The sequence below is a fragment of the Scophthalmus maximus genome, chromosome 11 (assembly GCF_022379125.1).
Source record: "Scophthalmus maximus strain ysfricsl-2021 chromosome 11, ASM2237912v1, whole genome shotgun sequence".
NCBI lineage: Eukaryota > Metazoa > Chordata > Actinopteri > Pleuronectiformes > Scophthalmidae > Scophthalmus > Scophthalmus maximus.
Window position 1 is genome coordinate 4,514,472 of NC_061525.1, and position 26,252 is coordinate 4,540,723.

At 43.8% G+C, this 26,252-nt stretch overlaps 1 protein-coding gene across 1 annotated transcript in view; it reads right to left on the reverse strand.

Moving 5' to 3' along the window:
• The window catches only part of zgc:153039 (uncharacterized protein LOC767698 homolog), a 53,625-nt gene that overhangs the window by 15,551 nt on the left and 11,822 nt on the right, over nt 1–26,252 (reverse strand). Inside the window, exons 8-10 of the mRNA XM_035622705.2 lie at nt 15,172–15,329; nt 11,083–11,165; nt 4,211–4,335 (exon numbers count right to left, since the gene is read on the reverse strand). Coding sequence (XP_035478598.1) covers nt 4,211–4,335; nt 11,083–11,165; nt 15,172–15,329 — 366 coding nt within the window. The remainder of the gene's footprint in view (nt 1–4,210; nt 4,336–11,082; nt 11,166–15,171; nt 15,330–26,252) is intronic.

A 26,252-nucleotide genomic window follows, 5' to 3' on the forward strand; every position in this document is an offset into this window, starting at 1 on the left:
TCTCTAACAACCCATTTTCTCCCATCCATCCAGACACAGTTGATGATCCATCTGGATTCTTACACAACCCCTATCTCGTTTAATAACACAGCCTAGTCAAATCACTCAGACTCCTGTCTGGACAAAGTACAAGGTCGAGCAGAGGACAACGCTTTTGTTTTTGCGGCGAATGGTTCGGCTGGTCAATGCACACATTATTCCAGAGACAATTAAGGTGGGGGCGGAGAATGCTGCTGTAATTTGGACATCAGATGGCACTGGGCTGGTAAAAGTCGAATGAGCAAAAACATGTGTGTGTGTGTGTGTGTGTGTCTATTGAACAGCCGGTTGCTGTTCCTTTTCAGTCGAACTGGAGGTCATCGCTTAAATGCGACAAAAAGAAAAACATCCTTTGGCATCACTCGTGGAGCACTCAGTCGTGTCCCGATTCGTGGCCGGTGACGCTTTGATGCTGTGCGCACATATGTACACGTGTGTGTGTGCGCGTGTGCGTGTGTATTTAAGCCACAAGTTCAAGGGGCCCGGTGCCCGTGCAGCATAAGGCAACAGGACACATGGCTCTCCCGGAGGAAGAGTCCACACAGCTGGGGTCGCCACTGATAAAGCTGCTGCCAACACCGGCTTCCTATAAAACAACACAAATCACACACATACAAACACGCACGCACGCAAACTACAGAAATACACAAATGAAGGAAAAACAGTCACAAGCAGCCATACGCTAACAGATTGTCCGCGAGGCATATGAACTCACACATCAGTGATCAGGAAACAAAAAAGAATCACCCAGCTTGACTTAGATCGCATGCTCGCAAATTGCAAATCGTCTCCAAATTGCACCGCGCTCTCCTGTTGTATATTCTCTGTGCACACGCACGCGCACGCACACGCTCTCTAAACAAGCAGTCATCTTTTCCGCTACATCATAATTTCAATCCCTCCCCTCCCTTGCACAACGGCAGATTTAAGGGAAAGGGAAATATTTCTGCTAAATTAGTTATGCTAATTACAGAGAAGTTCTCAGGGGGAGAGACGGCGCTAAATGGCTTTTAATTCTTTTCGCCTGGAAAGAGACGTTGGGAGAGAGCCAGACAGAGAGCGCAGCGAGCGAGAGAGGCAGAAAAAAAAAGTAAACCAATAAACACACAAACAACTGGCGTTAAAATTTGCCTGGTGACACGGCAACAACAGAACAGAGTTAACAACCCAGGGGAAGAGGGAGGAGGCCCAAAGCATGCGGCCGGCCAGACAACAAGCCGCCTTATCAGCTCCGTGGGCCCCCGGGCCCTTCGGCCGACGGAGGGGGGGGGGGGAGATGGACGGTAGGAAAAAGTTTAGCTGCTAACTTTGTGTCCTGTAGCCTTTGCCAGCGGTCACGCGGCGATAACGAGGCACGGGCAGATAACACGCAGCAGTGTACACGGAGGGCACCAGAGGAAACACTGGGCACTCCACACAAAGTTATTTCCTCGGTCCCACGCACGCCCGTCCGACAACCAATTCCAAACTGAAGTATACACAGAGCACTGGTGTTGACACTGCACTCTTGTGGAAGTGGCAACGGATTGCATTTCAATATGAAATGATACACAATGCAGTACAGCCAATTATTGCAACCCTGCAATTTAAAAATCTAAAGCTGCACAATAAAGCTCGTACAAAATCCTTTCCCAAGAACCTGCCACTATAATTTCCTTTGGTTTCTTTTTAGGTGTTAGGTACGTCAGCTTCTCAAAAATACACCGGGGACAAAATAGAAAAGAATAGGGGGGGGGGGGGACGACACAATAGTCCGGGCACGGTTCAGGTGAGTCATTGACAAGTATGCGCACGTTCAGGTAGTGTTAAGAGTTCATTATTTCCCAAAAGTGAAAAACATACGTGAGATGAAGCTTTTCTCAAGGCTTTTTCTAAAAAAAAAAATGTCCTCAGCTCAAAGAGAGCAGCAGGCCTGTAGACGGAGGAGCTAACAACCTAAGAGACAAAGATCTTCCCCCTTTTTTTATGTCGTGGAGGACCGGTGTAAATCTGCAGGTCAGCTACGTGACGACGCGAACGGTGGCTAATCCCTGGACACGCGTGCGTTTCGTTTCAGTTGCAGCATTTCTGTAACAAAGCTACTTCTTTAGTGTCTATGACTTTGAGCAGTTTGGTGCAGCCCTGTTTACTGAGTGTGAGACTTCTCTGGGTGAATGATCAAAAGCAGGTGCAAGGAATGTCCACAGGCTGTTCCTTGGGATTCAGAGCAAACTGGATGATATTAAACTTAAAATGGGTGTAAATATACATTGCACTAGGGTGGGAAACACTGGAGTCGACTGGTGCACGGTGCATGAATAAACCCAATCAGAAAACATGAAATATTGTCTAAACGTGTTCACTTGTAGCCCGAGGACAAGATCACGGTGTGTCGACGTTACCTCTCTCCTTTTTCTTTCCCCACACAAACATCACGGCTTGATTTTGCTGCCTGACTGGAGCGTTTTCATATTCAAGCGTGCATTTCACTCTGCTCTCCGTCAATCCCACGAAGCCCACAGGCGATCACAATCAAGGCGTGCTACCAAACTACGGCCACCGACAGACACTCTGTATCCGCCGCCACATCAGGTCATTTAAGAGTATTCCTCTCTGTATATTTCAGATTTTATTTTTGAGTGTTTAAAAGAAAAGAGAGATTTGCTTAACCTTGGGGGTAAAGGTACAGTAGATGTAGACAGTAGTAAGTCAGCTTGGTTCATTTCATTTCTTAATATTACAAGAGGTTCTTACCATTTAAAAGCCATAACACAATATGTGGTTCAGGAGCATTTTCACCATGCAGTTTCATAAGCACTAAAACGGCCTTAGTTGTGAGTCAAGTTGTTAAGAATACCTTGGCAATGATACGACCACTGCTTCTTCTTCTTATCTCTGTGTCTCTGCGTGTGGCTCTGTTAAGTTGAAATTCTCACATTCAACATCAAGTAAAGGACGCAGCTCGTGCTGAACGGCATCATCCTCACGGGGGAGTCGGTTTTTCATCTGCATGTCAATACCCTAAGTGGGGTATTCAATCCCCATAATGCTCTGGCAGAGTATAGACAAGACTACACTTGAATCCACTTATCATCTGACCAGATGTTTTGAAGCACGGCGGCTCCGTGAAGCCCATTGTGCTGCGAATCAATATTACAAAAAGAACTTGTTGAGGAATAAATCGTTTCTCAGTCTCTGTTTTCCAGACGTACAGTATGTTTTGCGCTGCTCGTTGCCGACTGCGCTGATGTGTCCTTGATGTGGAGAGCTCCGACTCATTTCCACAGCAGCGGAATATAGAACCCCAAGCAAAGCGCCCGAGGCAGTCTGTCGTAACAATAAAGTGACGAGTGGTGTTTAAACGGTTTCTCTCCTCCGTAACAAATGAAAAACAGTGGCACTTATCACGTCCGAGGTGTATTTCACGGCCAGAGGAGGAATTCAATCAAGCCTAGGTGCGTCTTTGAAAAAAAAAACGATGCAGGTTATGGGGCTTGGAGATGTACTTTCAGGAATTAAAGATTTGGATGACGACACACTTTCTGTGCGGCGCCATCAACATTTCACGCAGAAAAAATATGGAATATCTCATAAAAGCTGCAGAGTGAATCGAATACCAAACCCCGGCCGTATTGGTGTCACGATGTGATCATCGGGCTGCGCACACACACACACCTCCATACTCTTATGTTATGCTACCGGTGTGTAAGGATGGCTTCAGGGAGCTTTTATAAATCAGGATCATTGCAAGTGTCCCAGGAATACAAACTACACACACATACGCACACGGGTGCACAAACCCAAACATTGTAAATTTAAATCTTTAAGCATCTCCACACAATTTTACTCGAACATTCAGTTCAGGCTGCGCCCACACACATTCAAACACACACACACACACACACAAACTCTCACAGTTTTACTGTCGGTCCCTCTCCAATATGGGGCTATACCGAGTGGCCAGTTTTATGTCTTTTAATTAGTACACGGTCGCCATTGCAGCATCCAGCTGGCAAACGACCGCCTCCTCACACACATACATAAACAATGGCAGATGGAGAGAGAGGAGAAGAGAGGGAGTGTGTTCAGTGACAGAAGGTCACAGGGCTGGGTGTCAGCCGCAGGCCCTCTCCCATGACAGGTGAACTCCGAGTGCGAGCGTGCGAGCGGGTTAAGGAAGTCACGTGCGTACCTGAAATTTGGTGCCGAGGCCCACTCCAGAGCGAGGCAGGCCAGGTCCACAGCAGCATACACCAACAGGAAGAAAATGGTCACAATGCTGGCGATGGTGTTGAGCTTCCCTGAGAACAGCACCAGCTGGAGAGAAAAAAGAACAAATCAGGGGAAGAGGGAGAGCAAAAGAAAGAGGAAGAGAAAAGAGAACAAAAAAAAAAAGTTGGACAGAACAGAGCATTAATGCCTTTATGACCTTTCCCAGCAAATTACTTTTCACAGCCAAAAACCATACGCCTAAAAGATGAACCGGACAACGTGATTTGAATGTTCATCTGTTTAAGTGTAAAGAAGGTGATCAAAAATCTGTTGCGTCTTGCGTGCTTTCCCCCCCAAAATATGTTTTTTTTTACTCCTTAAAAATCGACCCTTTCTTCCTCACCAAATAAGATCCATAATTTATGAATATGCAAGTATTTTAAAATTCAAAAGTATAAATGCCGGGGACAAGATGTCTGCTACTTCGTTGAAAGGTACATTCTCAGAGCTGGAGGTCTGTACACGTCTGTAAGCAAAATCTAAATAGAAATAGAACAAGATTAAAAAATAAGGCCGGAAACGAACCCTAAGCAATTACTATGTTTGAGGTACACACCTCCCCGGGAAAGCCTTAGCTATTAGATATCAAACCTCACCACTGAGAGTAAATGGACGGTAGAGGCCTGGGATTTGTAGATAAAATTGGTGGATAGAAAAACATATGCCCTTAGAATTATTAAAAATAAATAAACCCCCACATAACGGGGGCTTTAAGTAAGTCGTTATCAAGACCAGAGGTTCCATACATTTTTTAAAGTCAAGGATCCCCAGATAGTGGAGCGTAAGTCCACTTTGGTCCCAGGAAACCTCGTGAAGATTTTTTCCCCCGCTGTTAGATATGCTTATCTGTCTGCACTGTAGCTGGGAGGTGACATCAAGGAGAGATTTAACCAACGTCGAGGGAGTGATACACTCAAAAATGGAACTGTTGTACATTTCCCCAGGGACCCTCGAAGGACCAAAGGTGCTCCCCCGGCTCCAGTTTGGGAGCACTGATTGGGGCTAATTTTCTGTCGTAATTAAGATGGTATCGCACGCGGCCGGCTCTGTGAGCTGCTGCAGCCGCCGTGAGATGACGCAGACCAGTCGAGTCACAGTTCGAATTTGCAGTTTGCAAATTGAGGATGAGGAGGGTCGGGTACCGGGTGACTTCTAATAGAGGGAGGGAAGGTTGACCCCATTACGAGCGCTGCTCCGCGCCATGTTCTCCGACAGCGGAGTGTGTGAACACGGCCGGTGTCTGACTCTCGGCGAGCCGCCACAGACGTGAAAGCCAGGGATAAAAGCGGGAGTGAGCTTTCACCACTTCAACAGCAATGCATCTTGGTAAAAGCACCACAATTATAATCACGTTTATAATGTCAATGTTGCAAATATGAGTTCACATAGCAGATTTTTTAACAAATTTTAAAGGTTCATTGTTGGAATTTTTTTGGAAACATAACATGAATATACAGCATCATTACTTTATACAGTTGTTTGGGTGAATTTGTTATCAATTATTTGCCCGTTTACACACCAGGCAGATACAGAGCAACATTAGTGTCTTGTCTCTGGCCCGTATCAACTCTTAACATAAATTATCCTGCTAAATACTCAACAGTGGCCACAAGCTACTTGTTGATTCAATCAGTCCGCTCAAAGTTGTCTAATGAGAGCAAGTCCAAAATGGTTGCACGTCACGTGACTCATGTAGACTTCAGATAGTTGCCGGAAGTTCCCGGCGCGCAATTCAAATCCATTATTCAGAGCGACAGAACTGGGATTTTTGGTAATTAGTAGTCAATAGCAGACCAACAGGCCTATTTGGTTACCCTATGAAGTTAGTCAATACGTTTTTTAAGTAAAATATTTTTTTTCCAAAATGCTTTAATGCGCATGTTGATTTGATCGTCTTGAATTGTGCGACGCTCGGACACTTTCAAGTTACAACAGTGGAAATCTTCTCCGTCGCTTTCTTCCGCTCCCCACACCTTCCTTCTTTGGCGGAAGAGCAAAACGTCTGCATAAACATTCAATCTGTCTGGCACAGGCCATCATTAGTTCTTCTGTACTGAATGAAAACAAATCTTTTTTTTGTGATAACCTCATCGTCGCCATCTTCAAGGGAGCTTTTTCTTAATCTGTATGCGAGCTGTCAAGACTGATGGCACAGAACAAAGAGGTAACCACCGTACCTAGGAACAAACACAGAGAAGAGCCCCTCTTCCCAATTATCATATGTTTCATGATTGGCTGCTGAGAAACTCCACTGGAGTCGGTGCATATTTTCTTGAGCTCAAGGGCACATCATTGCTATTTATGCAGGAGAGAAAGCAGCAACTCGGAGATCACTTAATTGGGTGACCATGAAGTGGAAGTAAACTGGGGGGGGGGGGGAGACAGGTGAGAACAGGTAATGATGGGGAATTGAGATTAATAATGTCACATTACTGACAGGCAGTCAGAGAGAGAGAGAAAATTACATGAGACAAACCGGGGGAGCAATGCGGATGGAGAAGGGGTAAGGGTGAGAGAAGAAGAGTGGCAAAGATGAGATGGAAAGAGAAGAGAGGAAGAAAGATGAGTGGGAAAAAGAGACAAGAGCATCTCTGACCTCTTGCAGTCGAAAGTCAGTGGGTGTCACTGCCGGCTCAACCAGAGCATTAATTACCCATTAACTCAGACACAGGCCAGCATGGACAACTGCTGTCATAGTGCACAAAATGAGTGTGTGTGAGTGTGTGTGTGTGTGTGTGTGTGTGTGTGTGTGTGTGTGTGTGTGTGTGTGTATGTAAACAAATCTCTCCCGGGAGTATTTTTGTGTGGCGATTTGAAAGACCTCTTTTACTGGAAAGCGGTGAGCATAAATTTCCCTGAAATATGTGAGCTCACACAGACAAGTGTATCAAATTAAAAAAAAATGAGCCGAAGCAGCTGAGTAATTCTCCGGGCTATAAAGCCGATGCTTTTTCAGAAATGTCTTGGGGTCACAGGTAACAATCGGACAATGCTTGCTCAAGTTTGTGTTTGGGTTCGGCTGATTACACAGCACAGCTAATGAGCAGGTTTTTGGAGATTATTGTGGCCCCCAAAACAAATAACTTCTGGCAGCTTTTACATAAAAGCTCACTTAAACTCTGTGACCATGCCTGGTGTGTTAGAGTGCGATTGGGTGCAGTAAATATAGAAAAAATTCTATATTTACTAAAACAAATGACTTCTGATTATTTTTGAGTTCCAGCGGATGTAAATATTCCTGATGAATGTTCTCCATGTGACTGTCTGACTGTACAGGCTCGGCTAAGATAAGCAGTAACCCATGCTTCAGTGACATTGAGGAGACTAGTTCCGGGGATACATTTCCACTTTAGCAAAGATGAAGGCCCACAAGAGGCAAACAAATGTCATGACAACCGCCTCCACCACCTCTCGTTTTTGGCATGCCGCAGCTTGCAAACTCATGAGTAGCTTGCTTATTAGGGTTGGGGGGGGGGGGGGCAAATCAAATTCTGTTTAGGTCCTAATATAGGCTAGGGCCGGCTCTGCCTACAAAGTACAATAGTAGTCTCATCCATAGTCACAGCGTGTAAAGACTAAATTTCCTGGCCCCGCACTGCACCACTTCGTCTTTGACAGTTTGTCTGCGAATCACTGCAGAGCGAGATACATGTTCTTCTTCCAAATTCATTCGATAGTGGCCTTAAGAGAATATACTGTTTCCTGTGGAGTGTGAAGCACAGTCAACACCTCAAAACCTGACGCCGCGAGACTCTGCTGGGACACCGACGTCGAGCGTGACGTCCATAGGCAGACTGCATCAGCAGCGATGCAGACGATGTCCTGGACTGTGAAGAGATCTTGAGTTCCGAGTTAATCTACATTCCAGTCCTCACCTACCGGTCGGTCCTGGGAGCACCTCTGGATCTCCCAGGACCAGCAGGAGGAATTGGCTGGAGAGTCATGTGTGGGCCACTTTGCATATCCTCCTGCCATGGCGACCCAGACCCGAGATAAGCGGAACAAAATGGGTGGATGGGTGGTATACGGTGCTGTCACACATAATAAGTTAAGTGATTTGAGAGGTAATTAGGTTTGCACCTAGATGATTATTGCTGAGACTCACCTCACATCATAGTTCTTCATGGTTGTTAAACCTCAGAAGGACCTGCGTTTGCTGATTTTGCCAAGAGTTTGCAGGGATAAGAAAGTATATCCACAATTCTTGAGTGTATTTGTGTTTGTTCTTTGAAATGCCAGATTGGAAACCCCTCGGTGGGACTAAATACAGCTTGGCTGCATATGTACAACACCATGACCATCTTTTCTATCACGTAAATTTGTGCCGGGGTGCAGATAACTTTCACGTCACCTACAGTATCCAGCTCTATCAACTTCAAACTTCTCTCTTTTCTTTTTTTGTCTTTCTCATCTCCTTGTTCTTGGCGTCTGCCTATTTTCCCTGTACTTAAAAGTTCGATAAAAGAAGACTTTGCTTGTGCCTTCCCCCCATCCTCACCCTCCTTCCTTTTCATCCGGCAGTGTGTGAGTTCAAGGCAAGATTACAATCAGAGTTTGTCATCACTGAATCATTCAGATGGCAGAGGAACAGGCGGAGGGTAGGAGGACACGGGAGTCAATAATCCCTGATGGCAGCGGCGGCGCGGCTAACGATTTCCGTCTAATTGCTCCTCCTCCACTGCTGGAGAGTGTTGAGGGATGAGGAGCAGAGGATGAGAGAGGGACAAAGAGCGAGTGAAAATAATGACAAGTCGTTCAGCCTTTAGAACTCACCTCTGATAATGATGGGATAGTCAGGACTATTTGCTCCTAAGATCCTCCTCTTTGCCTCTCTATGCTCACCCACCTCGCCTCGGCCAATGTTTTCTCCTCAGAAAATATTGACATCTTCTCCCCACTTAGTAGACACAAGAGCAACAACACTACAGGCAGATTTGTATTAACTCCAGACAAAGTAAAACCTAAAGTGTTTGTTTTAGCACTGCTGTCCTCTGCACTCTCTTCTTGAAATGATTATTCCGTTCCTCTCATAGTTTCTTAGACACTGAAATTCTGTATCTTCTTAACAAGTGTTTTTAAAACTTATCATGATAGGTTAAAGGTAGAGTTAAAATAATTTGACCCCATCAATCAGGGATGTGTAGTTATCAATTGCTATTTTGTTTCATAGGGATATTTGATGCATATTTCACCAGAGCACACCTTTTAGCATACGTGTCCAAAATAATTGTGTATAACCTCAGTGCTTGGCGGTAACTTGACAGAGTCATTTTGACTTACATTTGAACTTTGACAAACAAGTAAAAAGGATCTCTAAGATCAGACCACTTACTGTAGGTCCGCTGCTGATCTGGAGAGGGGGATCCATGCCACTTATTTTATTCCCATCTTTATTATTGTAACTCTATATTCATTACTAAATTGTCTTCAATTGGTCCAAAATGCAGCTACTTGACTTTAAGCTGGAACAATGAGACGAAAACAAATTACCCAAATTTGAGCAACCATTCATTGACTTCCAATTGCTAGAAGACTACACTTCAAAATCATATGAATCACTTATGGGGCAGTAGATGGATCCCAAACACACTATTACTATTATTAGAGAGACTATTACTACTTCCATTTCTGACTTACTAAGACCTTATGTACAACTTTCCTTTTACTGACTTTACTGACTTAATACCCCTATTATTTTTTTTTTACTTTTGTCAAAGCATTTTGTAACTTTGTGGAATGATTTGTGGCAAAATTTGTATTAGGTGTATTATTGCGGTGCCAAAAGGCGCAGTGCAAATTTTTTGGGTGCACCTTAATTATGTGCCGGTGCACCTAAGATGAACAAGTCACTGCAGGCTCACCTTTCACCAGCGCAACCAATGTAGTCTGGAGCCCTGGTTGCTGAACCCAAACTAAATTCGTACATCTAAATTTTTAATCGAAGCTCGACCCAGTGGGTCGGCTGAAGACTACATAACAGAAGGGTCCTGAGCTCGTGTTGGGTATCCCACCTCTGGAATACTTACAGGAAACAATCAGGACACGTCGCACTGACCAGGCGGAATTAATTTCTCCTCTGACAGAATCAGCTTTGTTTGAAGGAGGAATTCTCTCGAGTTGTACAGAAGGCCTTTCTGATCCCCTTGCCTGAGGAGAGTATCCATGACAAGACTTCACAATCCAAACGACCCAAGTTTAGGCTGATTCTGTCCCACCGCCTCGCCAAACCTTGCATTTCCGGAAATCAAAGCAGCTTGTTTGAAGCTTCATGCTGTTTCCTTTTGGAGTGCGCTCCACTGCTCCCACTGATCACCAGATTTATCGATTTCGCTAAAACATTAAAAACACGGCTGGTGTATCTGCATGCTTGACCCTTGAAGCCCTAGACTTTTTCTAACCATTGATCACACAACAAGTGAGTGAACGCAATTAACAACCATTTTCCCTTTTGGTGTTTTAATTTAACAGACCACTGTAGTGAATGTTGCTCCTTTTCTGAGAAAAAGGGTCTGACCCAATAGAAGAAACGTAATGTCTGTGTCCCTTTTATCCTGAGACAACATTTAATTAAAAAAAAGAAATCTTGGCATTTATTTTCTTCCAATTTTGTTTTCGTTCACCACATCAGATCAAAAAAACGTCTATGTAGTCACTTGCCAATACTTTTTGAGTTTGATTTGAAGCCCCAACTGGCTCATTTGATGGTATTCGCCAGGATCTGCCAGTTCCTTCCTCCAGTGTTAAATGTCTTTATTGAATATATCCATTCTGTGTTTGTTTATCGCCACTGACCTGCACAAGGAACCAGGAGAGGATCACGGAGACCCAGGGGTTACCGCTGTGTGACGTCTTCTTGGCTGGAAAAAGAACCTTACCTACGGGGAAGAAAAGAGGTCTTGAGGAAAACAACAAATCCTTCAAAATTGAAGGGAAGTGCTGCCTTAGAAAACACCCGTGTGCATTCTCTGGCGGCAGCTTCTGCACAAAAATATCAGCACTGACCTTCAAAGCCCACATCAGCGAAATTCTGGATGCCTACGTGATCAGAAAAGTGTACTCGGACAAAGAAAGCATTGAATGACCAACCTTCGGTTAACTAGGTAATTTCTCCCTCAACGTTCTATATTAAATGTCAGCGGGCATTGCTTCTGGTACTGGAAAATATTACAGATTGTTTGGCACACTATAGGCGCAGACTAAAAGAAATGCCAGGTGGAAATTTCTTGTTAGTTGTCACTCAAAAATATGTCTGTTGTCAATTGTACTCACAAATATAAATACATTTCACTTCATGAAAATGTAGCATTTTGTGCCTTGTATACTGCCTATATTCCATAATTTTAATGATAAGTGGGTATTTAGGCCTCATCAATGGCTCATTTGATAAATCTTGAGTCAACAGACAAATGCAGATGCTCTAAGAAAAAAGGTTACAATCTTCAGCTTTAAAAGGTTTTCATCAGGCTTCAGATGAGGAAACAATACCTGAGCCTGACCTTTTCACGAATTTTATTCATTCAGGATGAGGGATAATAGCTCATAAAAACCATTGAGAAAATTCTAAAAGTTTGCTCTTTTGCTAAAGTGTATCCTTCCCTAATTTTTGAAATACCAATACTGCCACCATGATACTTTGCAGAGTTGTAAAATCCTATTTCATGGTGTTATAAAAACGTTTTAACCCACTAATACAATACCAACTGTTGTGCCATGTTAGAAGACATGAATTAAAAACAAGAGCTTAAAAAACACTTTAACTGCTGAGTCCAATTAAAGCTGCACAGACATTTTAACCACCGTCGTCTTGAGGCTGTGGCAACTAATGTACGGTATATTAAAACAGAACAGATTTGCAAAGTGAGAGGATCTATTTTGGGTTGGTTCCCTGGTTGCCAATTAGTTTCCCCTTAAATAATGTCACAGTTAAAGCACATCAACAACAAATAATAACTAAGTTAGAAAAGAATCAATTTGATTAAAAGCCTGTGTCAATAACAACTTTGAGGGAGGAGTTAGCTACGACTCCCAAGATCACCAAGCTACAGGAGTTTCTGAAAACGAATTAAAAAATATGCTGCTCCAATTAATGGAGTTCACAGTTATGGGTGAAGTAGGTATGGATTCAGCAACTATGGTGCCGTGTTTTGCTCATAAGGGGTTTTCTAGTATTCAAAGCCATCTGCCATTTTAAACTGTAACTGAGAAAGAGTCCCAAAGTTGAAACACATTAAAACAGGTGGTCATAATAAATAATCAGTAAAACGTTAGGATTACAATATCTGGGGGCGTCCTGTGGTTCTGTTAAACAACATTTTTTTTTTAAATGGGAACAGAGAATCGGGGGAAACAACAGCGGCCAATATCATGAGTTCTATGAATTATGTTCCTGTTTCCCTTTCAATTCGTGCCGTTTTCCATGGAAACTGACGGAAACCACCTTCTGACAACAGACCTCGGAGCGACAGCGATGTGGTGGTTTACAGATGAGACCAGACTTGGATGAAATATGGTAATTTCTATTTTCTAAGGCTACTGACATTTACACAAAAGTTCCGTAATTAACTGAGCGCCTCGTCGGAAAAGAAAGCACGAGGGAGAGAGAGAGAGAGTGAATGTGTGGGCGAGACAGCCAGCACGACACACTCCGCTGACCCTCCGCTTCATTTGGTAACTTATAGGGTTGTATATTTTACTGAAAGCTCATTTTACATACAGTCACTCAGATTTTGTAATATACAAAATGTATTTCTTGGTGAAGATGACGCTTGTGTTGAATCTCGCGGTGTCTTTGTAGAGCAGAGGTTACAGAAATGAAAGACAGGCCCAGACACAGAGACATAGACAAACTCAAAAGTAGGGAGACTGGGGGTGGGAGGAGTTGGAGGTGAAGGGTGACGGGATGGGGAATCAACGTTTATGACTGAATTTCACAGCAGATAAAGGACGGAAAATTTAATCTGTGTGACTCCAAAGTCTAATCAATGCAGCTTGAGAGTAGAGGACCGAGCGACGGAGAGGAGGGAGAGAGCACGACGGAGGTGAAGGCGAGTTTTGGAGATGAAAGAAATGGAAGATGTGTGGGATGGCGAAAAAAACAACAACTCTGCATGTGTGTGTGAGTGTGTGTGTGTGTGTGTGTGTGTGTGTTAGAAAACGGATGCATCCATCACTCAGTTTGCATAGGTCAGTGGCAAGGTTAAGCAGTGAGTAGAAAACATGAACGACAAGAATACACATACACACACACATACTTATAGGTACACAATGTGGTCACACTAACCATTCCATCCCCTCTACAAGAACATCACGCATTTATGGTGGCGCAGTCAGTAACTGTTAATTAAACAGATTAATCTGATTTGAGTTAACCCTTTGGCCGTTGGTGAACAGAGAGCTGAACTAGAGTCATCTGCCTCTGCTCCGTCTGATCACTCCGCAGAGGAACTGGCCCTAATACAGCCATTTATCTCCCCTGACACAAGCACACACACACACACACACACACACACACACACACACACACACAAACACGGCTACAGACACAGGCAGAAACAGGCCAAATCAATTTGCAATAGACTAAACGGAGGAGCAGAGGATGGGATAAGGAATTTGCTCACAGTCATTAATAATGACAAAGGAGCAGGCAGCGTGGACTCACAAAGAGAGATGGAAATCACTGCTGCCCCGACTGTGGCTGACATTACAACTTAGTATTTTTGTGTTTAAACTTTCAGGACAAAGTGACAGTGATCATTTACTTAAATTGCTCAGCGCAGGTCTCCTTAGGGCCTCGGTTTGTCTCTATAATCTCGACGTGTCACTTCAGTCATTCACAAACTTTTGGAGAGCATCTCCTCGAAGCCCTCCGCAACGCAAACAAAAAGTTCAAGCTCACTTCACGTCTGTGTGCGCCAGCAGAATGGTTTTTGATTGTCAGATAGTCAGGTTCAGAAAGTTACAATATAAAGTTGGACGCAGCCTCCCATACTCCAATGTCAGATACTGTTATGCTATTCCACCTAAGCATTTGGCTGGATAAAATACAGGAATGCTGTGGCTCATTGATGGCAGCCTTTGACGAAAGTGGCTACATAAAGTATTAACATTATGTGTGAAGTTCTGGTCAAACTCAGACAGAAGTTTTGGAAATGATTAATGCTAATTAATGTAGAACTTGCTCCCACACGACAAACATCTGAGTGAAAGTCAACATCTTGCAAGTTTCACCTGTCGAGGCCCTGTGATCTCCGTGCTCGCCCACCAACAATATGGCAAAAAAACGTCCAAATGAACCCGTTAATGTTGCAAATGAATTTAAAATAATTTGACAAAAGAACAAACCCCTAAAAGCTATGAGAATATCTCGTTCCCACAATATATTAATCATTTTTTTGAACCAATCAGAGGAGGCCAAGGTCATGTGGTGTGGGAGCTAAAAGCTCAGAACTTATATATATTACTCAATTTACGACAGTCAATCGTGAGGCCCGCTTGAGTTGCCACCGATGACTTGTCTGTATTTCCAGCTCTTTGAGGAAAACACTGAGCCTCAAAGATCTATATATGCATTTACAGACAATAATCAAATTTGATAATTTTGGCCCAATAATATTGGCCCAATTGTAGACGACTAGGATGTGGAAGAAGGGCTGGGCGGAGCCTGACACAGCAGAGAGAGGGGATGGGTGCAGAGCAGAGTCTAACTTAACTTCCAGAACTAGTTTATTGTATTTTTATTTTAAACCTAATACCCTTCTTGTATTTTACACCTGCAATGATGTAATAAACAGTCTTTTCTGATCATAGGGATGTCACAGTTTTATCTCTCTGCCTCCTATAGCAACCTTAAAGGCCGATTCTCGTGGGTTGCACTATACCTACCGAACAAGTCATCCCTGGCCAGGGCGTAGAGGATGCGTGAGGCTCCGATGAGGTTGCTCATGGCAGCAGAGAGCGTGGAGGAGTAAACCCCGATTGTGACGAAGGGTTTCCAGACGTTGATGTCCCTCAGGAAACTGTAATCCCTCTGCAGCAGAATGCTGTAAAGGTTTGGGGGGAAAAAATTTAACATTATGCACATTAAACATGAATTGTTTGCTGGCCTTTAAAAGGGAAAGAAAAGAAGCCCTTTATTTTTCTTCCCCTTTATGCATCTTTAATTTCATTAGAGAGAGGAAAAATGGTATAGATTAGGTCAAATCTGATAAAGGTCCTCAGCCATAATTCAAATCAGATTCCCAAAGCACTGTAGAATGCTTACCGAGCAAAAGCACAAAGACAACTAATCTCTGGGGGACAGGTGGGGAGTACGGTCACTGGGCTGTACGTGGCCCACTAGAAGGTTTGAGAAAATTCATGATAAGCGTCTTTCCCACAAATTCACCAAAAGCCCAGATGTCCCAGTTTTCCACCAGCACTTGAACGCAGCAGATATTTGTGCATCTGTTTGGAGCGGACTGCGGAAAAAGAGTCTCAAAAGTCCACCCATACGTGTTAGCTGATCGGTGCATATCCGGTGATCCGTGCACACAATATACTGTATATATATATATATATATATATATATATATATATATACTGTATATACACACAATCTGTATACAATCTCAACATCTGAAATACAAAGCATGTCATGCATATTATGAGACATTTGTACTCACAGGGAAAGTGGAAGTGAACATTATTACTTTTCTGAAGTTGAAGTTAAAAATCTGTCATAAATCTTAACATTTATTCATCTTGTGATATGTCAAACTGTTTTGCGTGTGCACAAATTGCCTCGTAATTGTGTGTGGATTTGAAAACACATTTGTATGAAAATGTATGCACTAATCAATGTGCGCATTTGTAACTCTCGTATGCTTTTGATAATTTAGCATGAACCTCAAAATTAAAAAAAAAAATCAAACTTAACCCTGTTCATCAGCAGGATCATCAGCCAGTACTGACCCTCTCCAACATAATGTATATGTTTGCATATGCAAAAAAAAAGCTCAAGAAGAAGTCGGTAAGTGGACCTTGACTTGGGCAACCATGAATTTACGGCTACTTTAAATTATAACTACGAATGCTTTTGTCTTGTATTTACTGTATGTTATGGTTTCTGTGTTTAAGGTTAGAAAAGACCCATCATTAATTATCAGATTTTTATACTTTTACACTTCAAGTGTCAGGTAAGCACCGCGCTTCACTTCAGAATAAGTGAGAAGAGGAATAGGGGCAAAGCCCTACAACAACTAAATCACCATTGCACTGAAACATTTTCACATGCAACAAACATGGAAAAGATCCGACCGACCGCCTCTGCTGCTGCAGACACTGTTTATCGTTTTATTACATTTACAACAAGAGATCCAAATCAAAAAGTGATTCAAAAAGGTTGCGTGTCATTTCAAACTCATTTGCCGTGGGGGGGATAAAATGTGCCACTGTTCACCGAGAAAGACCAGGATTGAAGAGGAGGTGATTACGCTGCCGGGGCGCCTTATCATGAGATCCTGGAATAAAGTGCTCACTCCACCGAGGGGGTGTGTGTGTGTGTGTGTGTGTGTGTAACAGATGCGGCACCATTACATGGCGGCAGAGATCAGAGAGTACAAAAGCCTCAGCAGCGTGTGCGTGATTAGGGCCTGCCCCCCCCCCACCTCTTTTCAATACTATACAGCCAGAGAGAGGAGAATTAGAGTGGAAAACATATGTCTCTTAATCCAACTCAGTCCCTCCGTTTCAAAGCACACACCCATCCAATCCATCCATTCCCCCTCCCTCAGCACCTTAAACCCCTCATCATGCTATGTTTAAAACGCACTCAAGAGGTGTGTTCCCCCCACCCCCCCAGTCTCGTGTCTCAGTTCTCTCCTGTTCATTTTGTTTCCAACTTGTACCAGTGTCCACTCCCCAGACCTCCCACCCCCATCCCGTGTCCTTTATTTCTTGGAATTAAGAATCTCATCACGTTTTCTTTCAGGTCCAGTGATTTTAATACTTATTATCATGGCCCTATTAGGTATTGTTCACTCACATCCAATGATCTGGGCACACTATTATTTCACATCGAGACAGAGAGGCAGGCAGCACGCACACACACACACTAAAACAAAGGTTCGGTGGAGAATTTAACATCACCCTCGAAATTAGGAAATGCCACCTACTTTGTTTATTTGGTGTGTGTGTGTGTGTGTGTGTGTGTTTTATATGGTGTGAGCACTGCAGTGAAAAGTCTATGAACAATTGCTTTAATCAGAGTTTCTGACCAGAGTGTTTTTCTTTTTTAAATGTGCTAAGCATGACGAGGGATTGAAGTGTGTGTGTGCGCGCGCGCGAGAAGTGAGTGATGACGTGGGTCAAACCTTATAGGCTCATTATTAATTTCTCTGACGTGCGGCAACAGCTAAATAAATCTCTAAAAAAAAGCTTGACATTTCCAAACTCGCTCTCAAAAACAAAGCCACTGCAAACAGGATGACAGATATGAGAAATGGTGTGTGTGTGTGCGTGTGTGAAAGGGAGAGAGAGAGAATTAGAGAGAGAGAGATCATCTATATGTTAGTCATAACCACATGAACAAGGATACGTAGTCTATGTTTTATAGTTCTGTGTTTCTTCAGAAGCTGCGTATTCTTTACCGAGGGGGTATTGCTCGTGTGTGTGTGTGTGTGTGTGTGTGTGTGTGTGTGTGTGTGTGTGTGTGTGTGTGTGTGTGTGTGTGTGTGTGTGTGTGTGTGGCCTAGATAGTAATTATTGATCAGATCATCAGGCTGAAATGAGCTCTGCCATCCAAATAAAGAGGAGAACAAAGCGCGAGGGAGTGAGTGACAGATTAAAAGAGCTCATTTAGAGGAGGAGGAGGAAACAAAGCTAAACGGCTAAAAGGAGCCCGCAGAGATTCTTTGGCTGATTGTTCTCGCTACGCCCGGCCCGCTCCCCCCCTTCAGCTCATTTGTTTACCACTTTTATTCATGCCCTCATTTGTGTATTCATGCGTATTCATCTTTTAATCCATCATTTCGTGTGTTTGTGCTTCTGATAATTCACCAGCGCTTTGGTCGAACATTATGGATTAATTATCTGTGATTTTTCAAAATGGGATGATGAATGAATTGCTGACACCGGGAGAGTGTGTGTGTGTGTGTGTGTGTGTGTGTGTGTGTGTGTGTGTGTGTGTGTGTGCGTGCGTGTGAGCGTGCATGTTCAGGTGTATTACAACATCAACATAACCTTTCCATCACACTCGGAGCTTCTGCTGCTGCTGATCCTGGTCATCTCGGCTCACGAGAGGGCGAGGTCACTCCTCATCAGGTCTAACATAACGACTCACCATCATCAGGATTAATGATCCTGTAGAAAGAGGCTTCCGAATGTCCAATAAGCGCTCAAGTGGGGTCAGAGCTAGTTACGGAGATGGCTCCGGCTCTTGGCTAAGATCAGTGTTTTGCTCAGTGCACCATTATGTGAGCATTTGCGTCTCTGTAATACGGACATGGTCGTGAAAGTCCATGCTCCGGCACCCTGCAGATCTCTCCAGCAGTATTACAGCATTTACTATGACTGTGTTTTCCTTTTGTCTGTCCTTCTCTCTGCAGACAGCTAAGGGCAGATACATTACTGGTGTTTTTAAGATAAAAGCTGATGACAGAAATAGATGTCCCAATATTAGCATACATTTGTTTTTTTCCTAGACCTGCACTTTTTTTTTTTTTAAAAGGTGCACTAATCAATATATTCTTTATCAACAGTAAATTATACGAATACATGTATTGTCAAATGTCGATACCAGTATCGGAAATGCCTCCTATATACTGACGAAAATGCTGGATCAGGCATCGGCGAGGACACAAATCTATATACATCTTTATATGAAGCCAACTCATAACCCAATTGGATTTAGCTCAGGGGGAACGAGAGGGCCAGTCAACGGCATCAATGGCTTTGTCATCCAGGAACTGCCTACACACACATTGTCCTGCACCAGGAGGGACCCAGGGCCCACTGCTGCACCGTGAGTAAGGTCTGACAATCGCTCTGAGGATGTGTTCTGTGTGAACCTGGGGTGAGGTCGACTTTTGCTTTGGAAAGTTTCCTAAATCTTAAAGTGACCCGGAAGTATTTCATCGGCGGCCATGATAAGAGCTGTTCAGATTCTCTAAATGCATAGAAAAGGTGCTTCAATGTTTCCTTTCCAATCTCCTTTAGCACTGGGTACACAGGACTTTACTATGCGAAAAGAAAGGAGATATAGACGCCCCACAATTCATTGCGGCAGCGATATTTAACGTGACGCGCCGTGCACGAACGTTAACGATTAAATCCTAAAATAGAAGAAGTAGAAGAAGTAGAATAGTATGAATATGACCCAGAAGAGACGCACGTCATCATGTAAGCTACTGGGACATATGAATTATTTACATCTGATGTCACAAGGTGGTAAAACACACTGAAACATGCTGATGGAGTAGCTGCGTTTTTTTGTAGTCCCTCTTCGGAAATTTGTAGTTTCACCACGGCAGACGCACGTCAACAACATCCGCCGTTGTGTGATGACGCAGTATAGTAAAAGTCGAGTCGGATTTCCTAAGCAGCGTTGTCGGCTTTTCCTAAGTCCTATGAGTTTTCCTTTACACTTTTCCTTGACCTCATGACGTTTTCCACTGAGGTCAAGGAACAGTAGATAGGAAGGACAATCCCAATCCACCCCTGCTCTCATCTGTGAAGCGAACGGGGCGGCAATGGTGGAGCTGGCAATTCTGATGTTTTCTCGCAAATGCCAATCGAGCTGCATGGCGCTGGGCTGTGACCACAGGTCCCACTAGAGGACGTCGGGCCCTCATGCCACAGTTTGGTCAGAAACGTGCACACCAGCAGCTTGCTTGAGGCCGTTTTGTAGCGCTAGGCAGTGTTCCCCCCTCACACAAAGGAGCATGTACCGGTCCTGCTGCTGGGTTGAGGCCCTTCTGCGGCCCTGTCCAGCTCTCCTCGTGTAACGGCCGGTCTCCTGGTATCGCGACCATGCTGGGAGGACACAGCAAACCTTCTTGCGACCGCACGTACGGATGCGCCATTCATATTTTTTAAGGCTCGTGAGATCACATTTTTGTTATGTTATCAGTAGTATCAAAGTCATTTATCTAAGAGATTCCGGTATTAACACAATACAAAGAATACGCCTGCTTTGTTGAAGTGTACCACCATCCTAACCAATATGAATTTAAAATTATTAATGCAACACTCTCTGCAGAAAAACATGGAAAGATGGCACTTTAACGGCCCAGCAGGGGAGAAACAAAGGCAGCCTCGGACAAAGTCCTCCGAGAACGTTTCCAAAAAGTCTGAGCAGTAGCAGCCTGAACACGTGGCTCCTTGATTCACAACAGACCTGTGTTAACTCTGCCGTCTGCATCTGTGCTGTGAATGTGCTGAGGCCCTTTAGAGACCTTTAGTCTTGGTGTTTAGCCTCACTCCACCTTGGCCTTTAAAGGTATTTCTAGAGTGTAGCCACAGCACCAAGCGGGTGGAGGGAAAAACACAGACACACGACAGACGCAGAAGTAGAAAAGGAAGGGTTGTGGGAGTCAGACAGAGGGAGGGAGAGGGAGAGTTAAGTGCTCTCGGGGGAGTAGACTGTGGTTAAGGATTATTAAATGGGATAAATAACTAACGAGGGGCTCTGTGCACACGCTCACAATCACACACACACACACAAATACACACAGAGCGTATAAATCCGCTGCCTTTTCCCAGAGAAGTCACATCACTTTGTTCCCATCACTTTAGACTTTCCTTTTTTTGCATCACTCTCCAAAAACCATGGTGTATTTCTGCTCTCTGTCCCTCTCTCTCTCTCTCTCGCTCTCTCTCTCTCTCCCACGCATCGTGTATTTCAATTCCTCTGTTTTTCTTCTTCATAACTTTGTCCTTTTTTATTTTCACTTTTCTATACTGTAACGTCTCGCACAACCCGAAAGTGTATTTTTATTTTTTTTAATCAGAGACCTTTGCCATCTTTACCACCTGATGTTCTAATACGTTTCCCATCCCTCCAAAAGATCCCTGTGGCCCAGATAGTATTTCACAATGGGTCTCAACTATTGAGGCTGACTTTGCAGTAGTAAATGTCCATTCTTTTCACACTTGCAAGCAACTGATTAAAAACATACCAGCAGCAAGAGGAAGCAAAGCTGAAACAAAGTAAGTAACACAGGTACCAAAAATTGGCTAAGTTACAGGGCAACTGAAGGGCAACGACATACAAAGGCTGCATCATTTTCTTCCTGCTGAGCACATGCTGTTTCAGGTTTAAACTTTGAAGTCACTATTTGCAACTTAGAATTTTTTTTGCCTTTGGTGCCCCACAGTGAAGTTATCATGAAAGACACTTTGGCAGACAACAATGAATCCCCCCCATGACACACACGCTAGGTGGATGACCGTGAGGGACTCTCCAGGTAGGCAAAAGGACATAGGTTGTAGAAAATGGTGCAATTTCATTTGCCCCCTGCAAAACAAGCACGGCAAATTCAATATTAATTTGAACTGTGAGAAAATAATTTAATAGGAAAGTAGTGTTGACGTTCCAAAATTAACTAAATGTGTGTGCTGCATATAGAACAAACAATGCACGTCAACATTAACTGAAATGCATTATCAACTATGATTAAGGCAAATCAAAGCAACATTACGAAAAACATTTTAAAAAATTGATTTTGATGCAGCACTTATTTGAAATAGGGACAATAGTTCCACTTTCATTCCCACTCCTTGAACATTTGTTCTTGCTCTATGTGAGTTTAGTGAGCGGATACGATCTCCTGTAATGAGTGCGTGACTCATGAGGTTGTCACATCTAAAATTTCCAGAATCATTACTTAATTTTGTCATTGCATAATGTCGACCTGTAGATCAGTTATAAAGACTTTGGAGTCTCCACATGCATTAAAAAACAGCGTTTAGTCTGCAGCCTGCAGCCACCTCAACGGCTTGAATGAAAAAAAATTCACCATTTTTCTTGCCATAGCCAGAGGATGGTGACCTTAGCATAAAGTTCCCTGCTAAAGGGGCAGTGAGCGATTTTGGAGAAATATTGTTTGTTGTGGAATTTTTGGACCGCACTGATCGGGGCTCCAATGCGCACGCGCTCCCCACGAGGCCAGAAGCCCTGAGTCGTAGCGTCTGCCGCTCGCACGTCTCTCGAGGTGTCGGGGAGTGATGTCAACACACTGCACGCACAGTGTCGTGTGGTTCAGTCCGCTCCACTGTTTTTGTTTTCAGGTTCATTGCTAAAGTGATCACCAACAGGTCATTTTCAGCTAGGAGGCGTATCTAAGTAAAAAAAAAAATAAAGCAAGGATATTTCCATAGATCTCAAACTTTTCCTCTACTCAAGCCATGTACAGCGGAAACTGAAAAATATTGTGGTGAACATGCTCATGTCCATGCACCTTTTGGCCCCTCTAGGTCAGAAAAGGTTCGGGGAACATTGTGTGTTATTTCATTTCCCCTCATTCGCAGGCGTTCTCTTCTACCTTGTCCAGACCGCAGCCATTGTAAGGCAACAAACAGCATCCCTTTCCCCTTGCCCTCACTCCTCCTATGTCCTCTCTCCCACCCCTCATCCCCTTACTACCATCCCTTTCTCCTGGCACTATCACCCAACAGCAGCATTCTTGGCTTTCCTTTCTCCCTCCTCTCTCTGTCCATCATCCATCCATCCATCCATCCATCCACACAGTCGTGCTCCCTCCTTTTGTTAATCACCCCTATCTCTCCACAGCAGAGATCCCGGTCACTTTCATCCCCTCTCTCCTTTTTCACTGTTGTCCCGGTTTTTTTGTTTATTTTTATTTATTTTTATGGGTTGGGGGGGAATGAAGGCCAAATCTTCAACAGCATGTCCTAGAAAAGCTGCAGGGATTTGGGGAAGAGACACAGGATGAAGAGCAACAGACAGAGAAGAGAAAGGGAGGATTTGGGTGAGATCGGCCATTTTATTTTAAGAGTCCATACCCATGTCCATGATGGCTGTTTATTAAAAGTTGATGAATGCTTCACACTTTTTGTCTTTGGGAAACCCTAAACGTGAATTCTAATGAAACTATCTGATCAAATTCCACATAAGTAGAGAGGAAGAGAGAGCAGAAGTCCCGACGTCACTTGTGGCTCATCCACGTCTTCTGTGAGTCATCTGTCTTTCTGAAGAAAGTGTCATTTACTCTCCACATAACAAAAAAAAAAGTTAGATTCACATGATGACTAGTTTCAGATTCAGCGTTAAGTCTTGATGTTGGATACTATGCTGGGTGAAAATGGATTTTCCAAATACTCATTTTTAGTTGAATGATCCAAGATCAATGTTTGTGGTTTGAGTCTTGAGTAGAAATGTTCATCTGCACTAATTGTCAAGTGTACGCAGTGGTCACATGTTCCAAATGATCAGTTACGGATGCGTGATGTGTAAAATTTAGTCATTATAATGTGCACAAACAGATTATTTTAAGCAAAAAATCTCTAAGTGTACGGGACTGTCCTGACTGGTTTACTGACAGTCTCATCGCGAATGCAGAGATTTAAAAAAAAAGACACAAAAACCTGAGATCTGTTTTCTGTTTGTTGATGTGATGCTGTGGAGGTTTAGTTATTTTCTTTTTTTAAATCCTGCTAGAGAGTTTATGTGCAGGAAAAACAGGACAGTGGACAGTGACAGTAGAAGTCCTGATGACTGCATAGAACAATGAACATGATCCAACCAGCGTTTACATTTGTTACGGGGAACTGGGAAAACAAATTAAGTATTATGTAAAAGCAATTTCGAGGTGACGGGGGTTGATGAGGAGCTACAGTGTGTCCCTTCCACCGTGAACATCAGAAAACACAGCCGTCGATATTGTTATCTCATATCTGAGTTGCAAACAACGAAGGCGGGGGACAGAGTAATACAAACAAGTGGCTAGAAATTGGACGTTGCTGTACAGAAGACTAAATGGAGTGGCGGTAAATTGTAAATGGTGAAATGGAGAGCAGCCGTGAAAACGACGAGAGCGGTAGAAGGTGCGTGTGTGTGCGGGGCGGGGGGGGGGGTTCCTAACTGGGAGATTTGTCTTTGCTTGATTGACCATGCACGCGCGTTTCTACTCCTCCGCAGCACCGTGCGGCAGTGACCTGTGGGCTAATCCGCCCGGCGCTGGAGAGGCTTTTGTTTTAATAACTGACTTGATGATTATATTAATTTGAATCTTCTTTTGTTGTGCTATCTCTGACACGCAGCCTTGTGAATGTCATGCGATCCGTACACCCCCCGAAGCGCGTCTGTCTCTCATCTCTCGTCTGGCACACACAAAAAAACACACACACACACACACACACACACACACACACACACACACACACACACACACACACACACACACACACACACACACACACACACACACACACACACACACACACACACACACACACACACACACACACACACACACACACACACACACACACACACACACACACACAAAACAGCTTGATAAAGTAGCGACAGGGCAATCTGTCATGGCTGGCTAGCTGGTCACATGAGGTAACTAGATTCTACCTCTATCTCACATCCCCTCATCCCTTCATCGCCATCATCAAAAAACAAAACACCCAGTACCGCCAGTGCATCTGCAAAGTCAAAACACACAGTAACGGGATTCCTGTGGAGCGGGCGTAAAACTAAGTTGCCTTTTTAAGATGGAATACTTAGTTAATCCATGATAAAAGGTCAAACGTGTCTAATCTGCTCTATTTCTGTGTGACAGGTGAAGACCTTTCCCCCCAGCAAGAGCTCACGGACCAAAACTCCATGGCTCTCCGGGACTTCCGTGGCTCCACGTGCAGGGTATGATGGAAGAGCACTGGCTGTTGATGTGCGTGATTGGCGCAGCTGATGTGTAAACCATGTCCGAACCCCAGCTGAAGCTGTCAGCTCCGAGTTTAATCACCTCAGCCCTCGTTAAAATGAGCGCACACTGACAAATCCCCGCCTCGCGCCCGACAGGTGCTGCGAGGCCGACAACACGCGCCGACGCAGGAAGGCAGCCGTGGAGAGGTGCCCTCGCCGCGCAGTATAATCATGTTCAACGGCCACTGCCTGACATTTGCTTTCAAACACAATCTTAACTGCGACGCCTTTAAAATGATGACGCAGAACGACAATTTGCCAGGGGTAGCAATTTAGGAGAGCCTTATGTAAAGGTTAGTTTGTCACTCACTAAATCTTCCTTTTCTAACACAGCTGGTTGGGAAGAGAGCGGGACTGCCACCCTTTGGACAACTCGCGCAACTACAACAGAATTTTCCTTTTGCTTTAATTGACAAACTGTCACTGTTTTAATGTTGTTGTTGCTGCTGCTTTTCAGCATAGAAAGATCTAGTTGGAATCAAATGAGAATGCGGAAGTCTTTCTGTTACAGGACTGAAACCTTCAACTGCAGTAACACTTGGTTTCCACCGCATTAGGCAGCTATAAGCAGTATACAAACCCATAGTTTTAAAAGTTCACAGGGTACGTTTATTATATGACTATGGACTTACTTTGGAATACAAACATAATTTTTAATATTTTATTATGATAATTATTATTATTATATTAACTGAGTATCGTTTCTTTGCTCTCTCGACACCTGAGCAAACTCTATCCTCTGATTAACACCATGAGATCGGGGGGAAATCTAGGGAATTGGCTTTGAGTTCCAAACATTTATACATGAACAAAACAAAAAAAAAATCACACATACACGCACGTACCTGCCACTTTAATGGGCCATAACTGCAGCTACCCTGGAGCCACGTCTCAGGCGCGAGGGGCTTCCCTGACACGCGGCGCGGTCGCCCCAATAACATGACAGATGACTTTAATAAAAGCAGTCGTATTTGAATCCATGATAATTTGGTTAACTTGCCCGTCTGCATGATTCAATAACAAAAGAAAACCT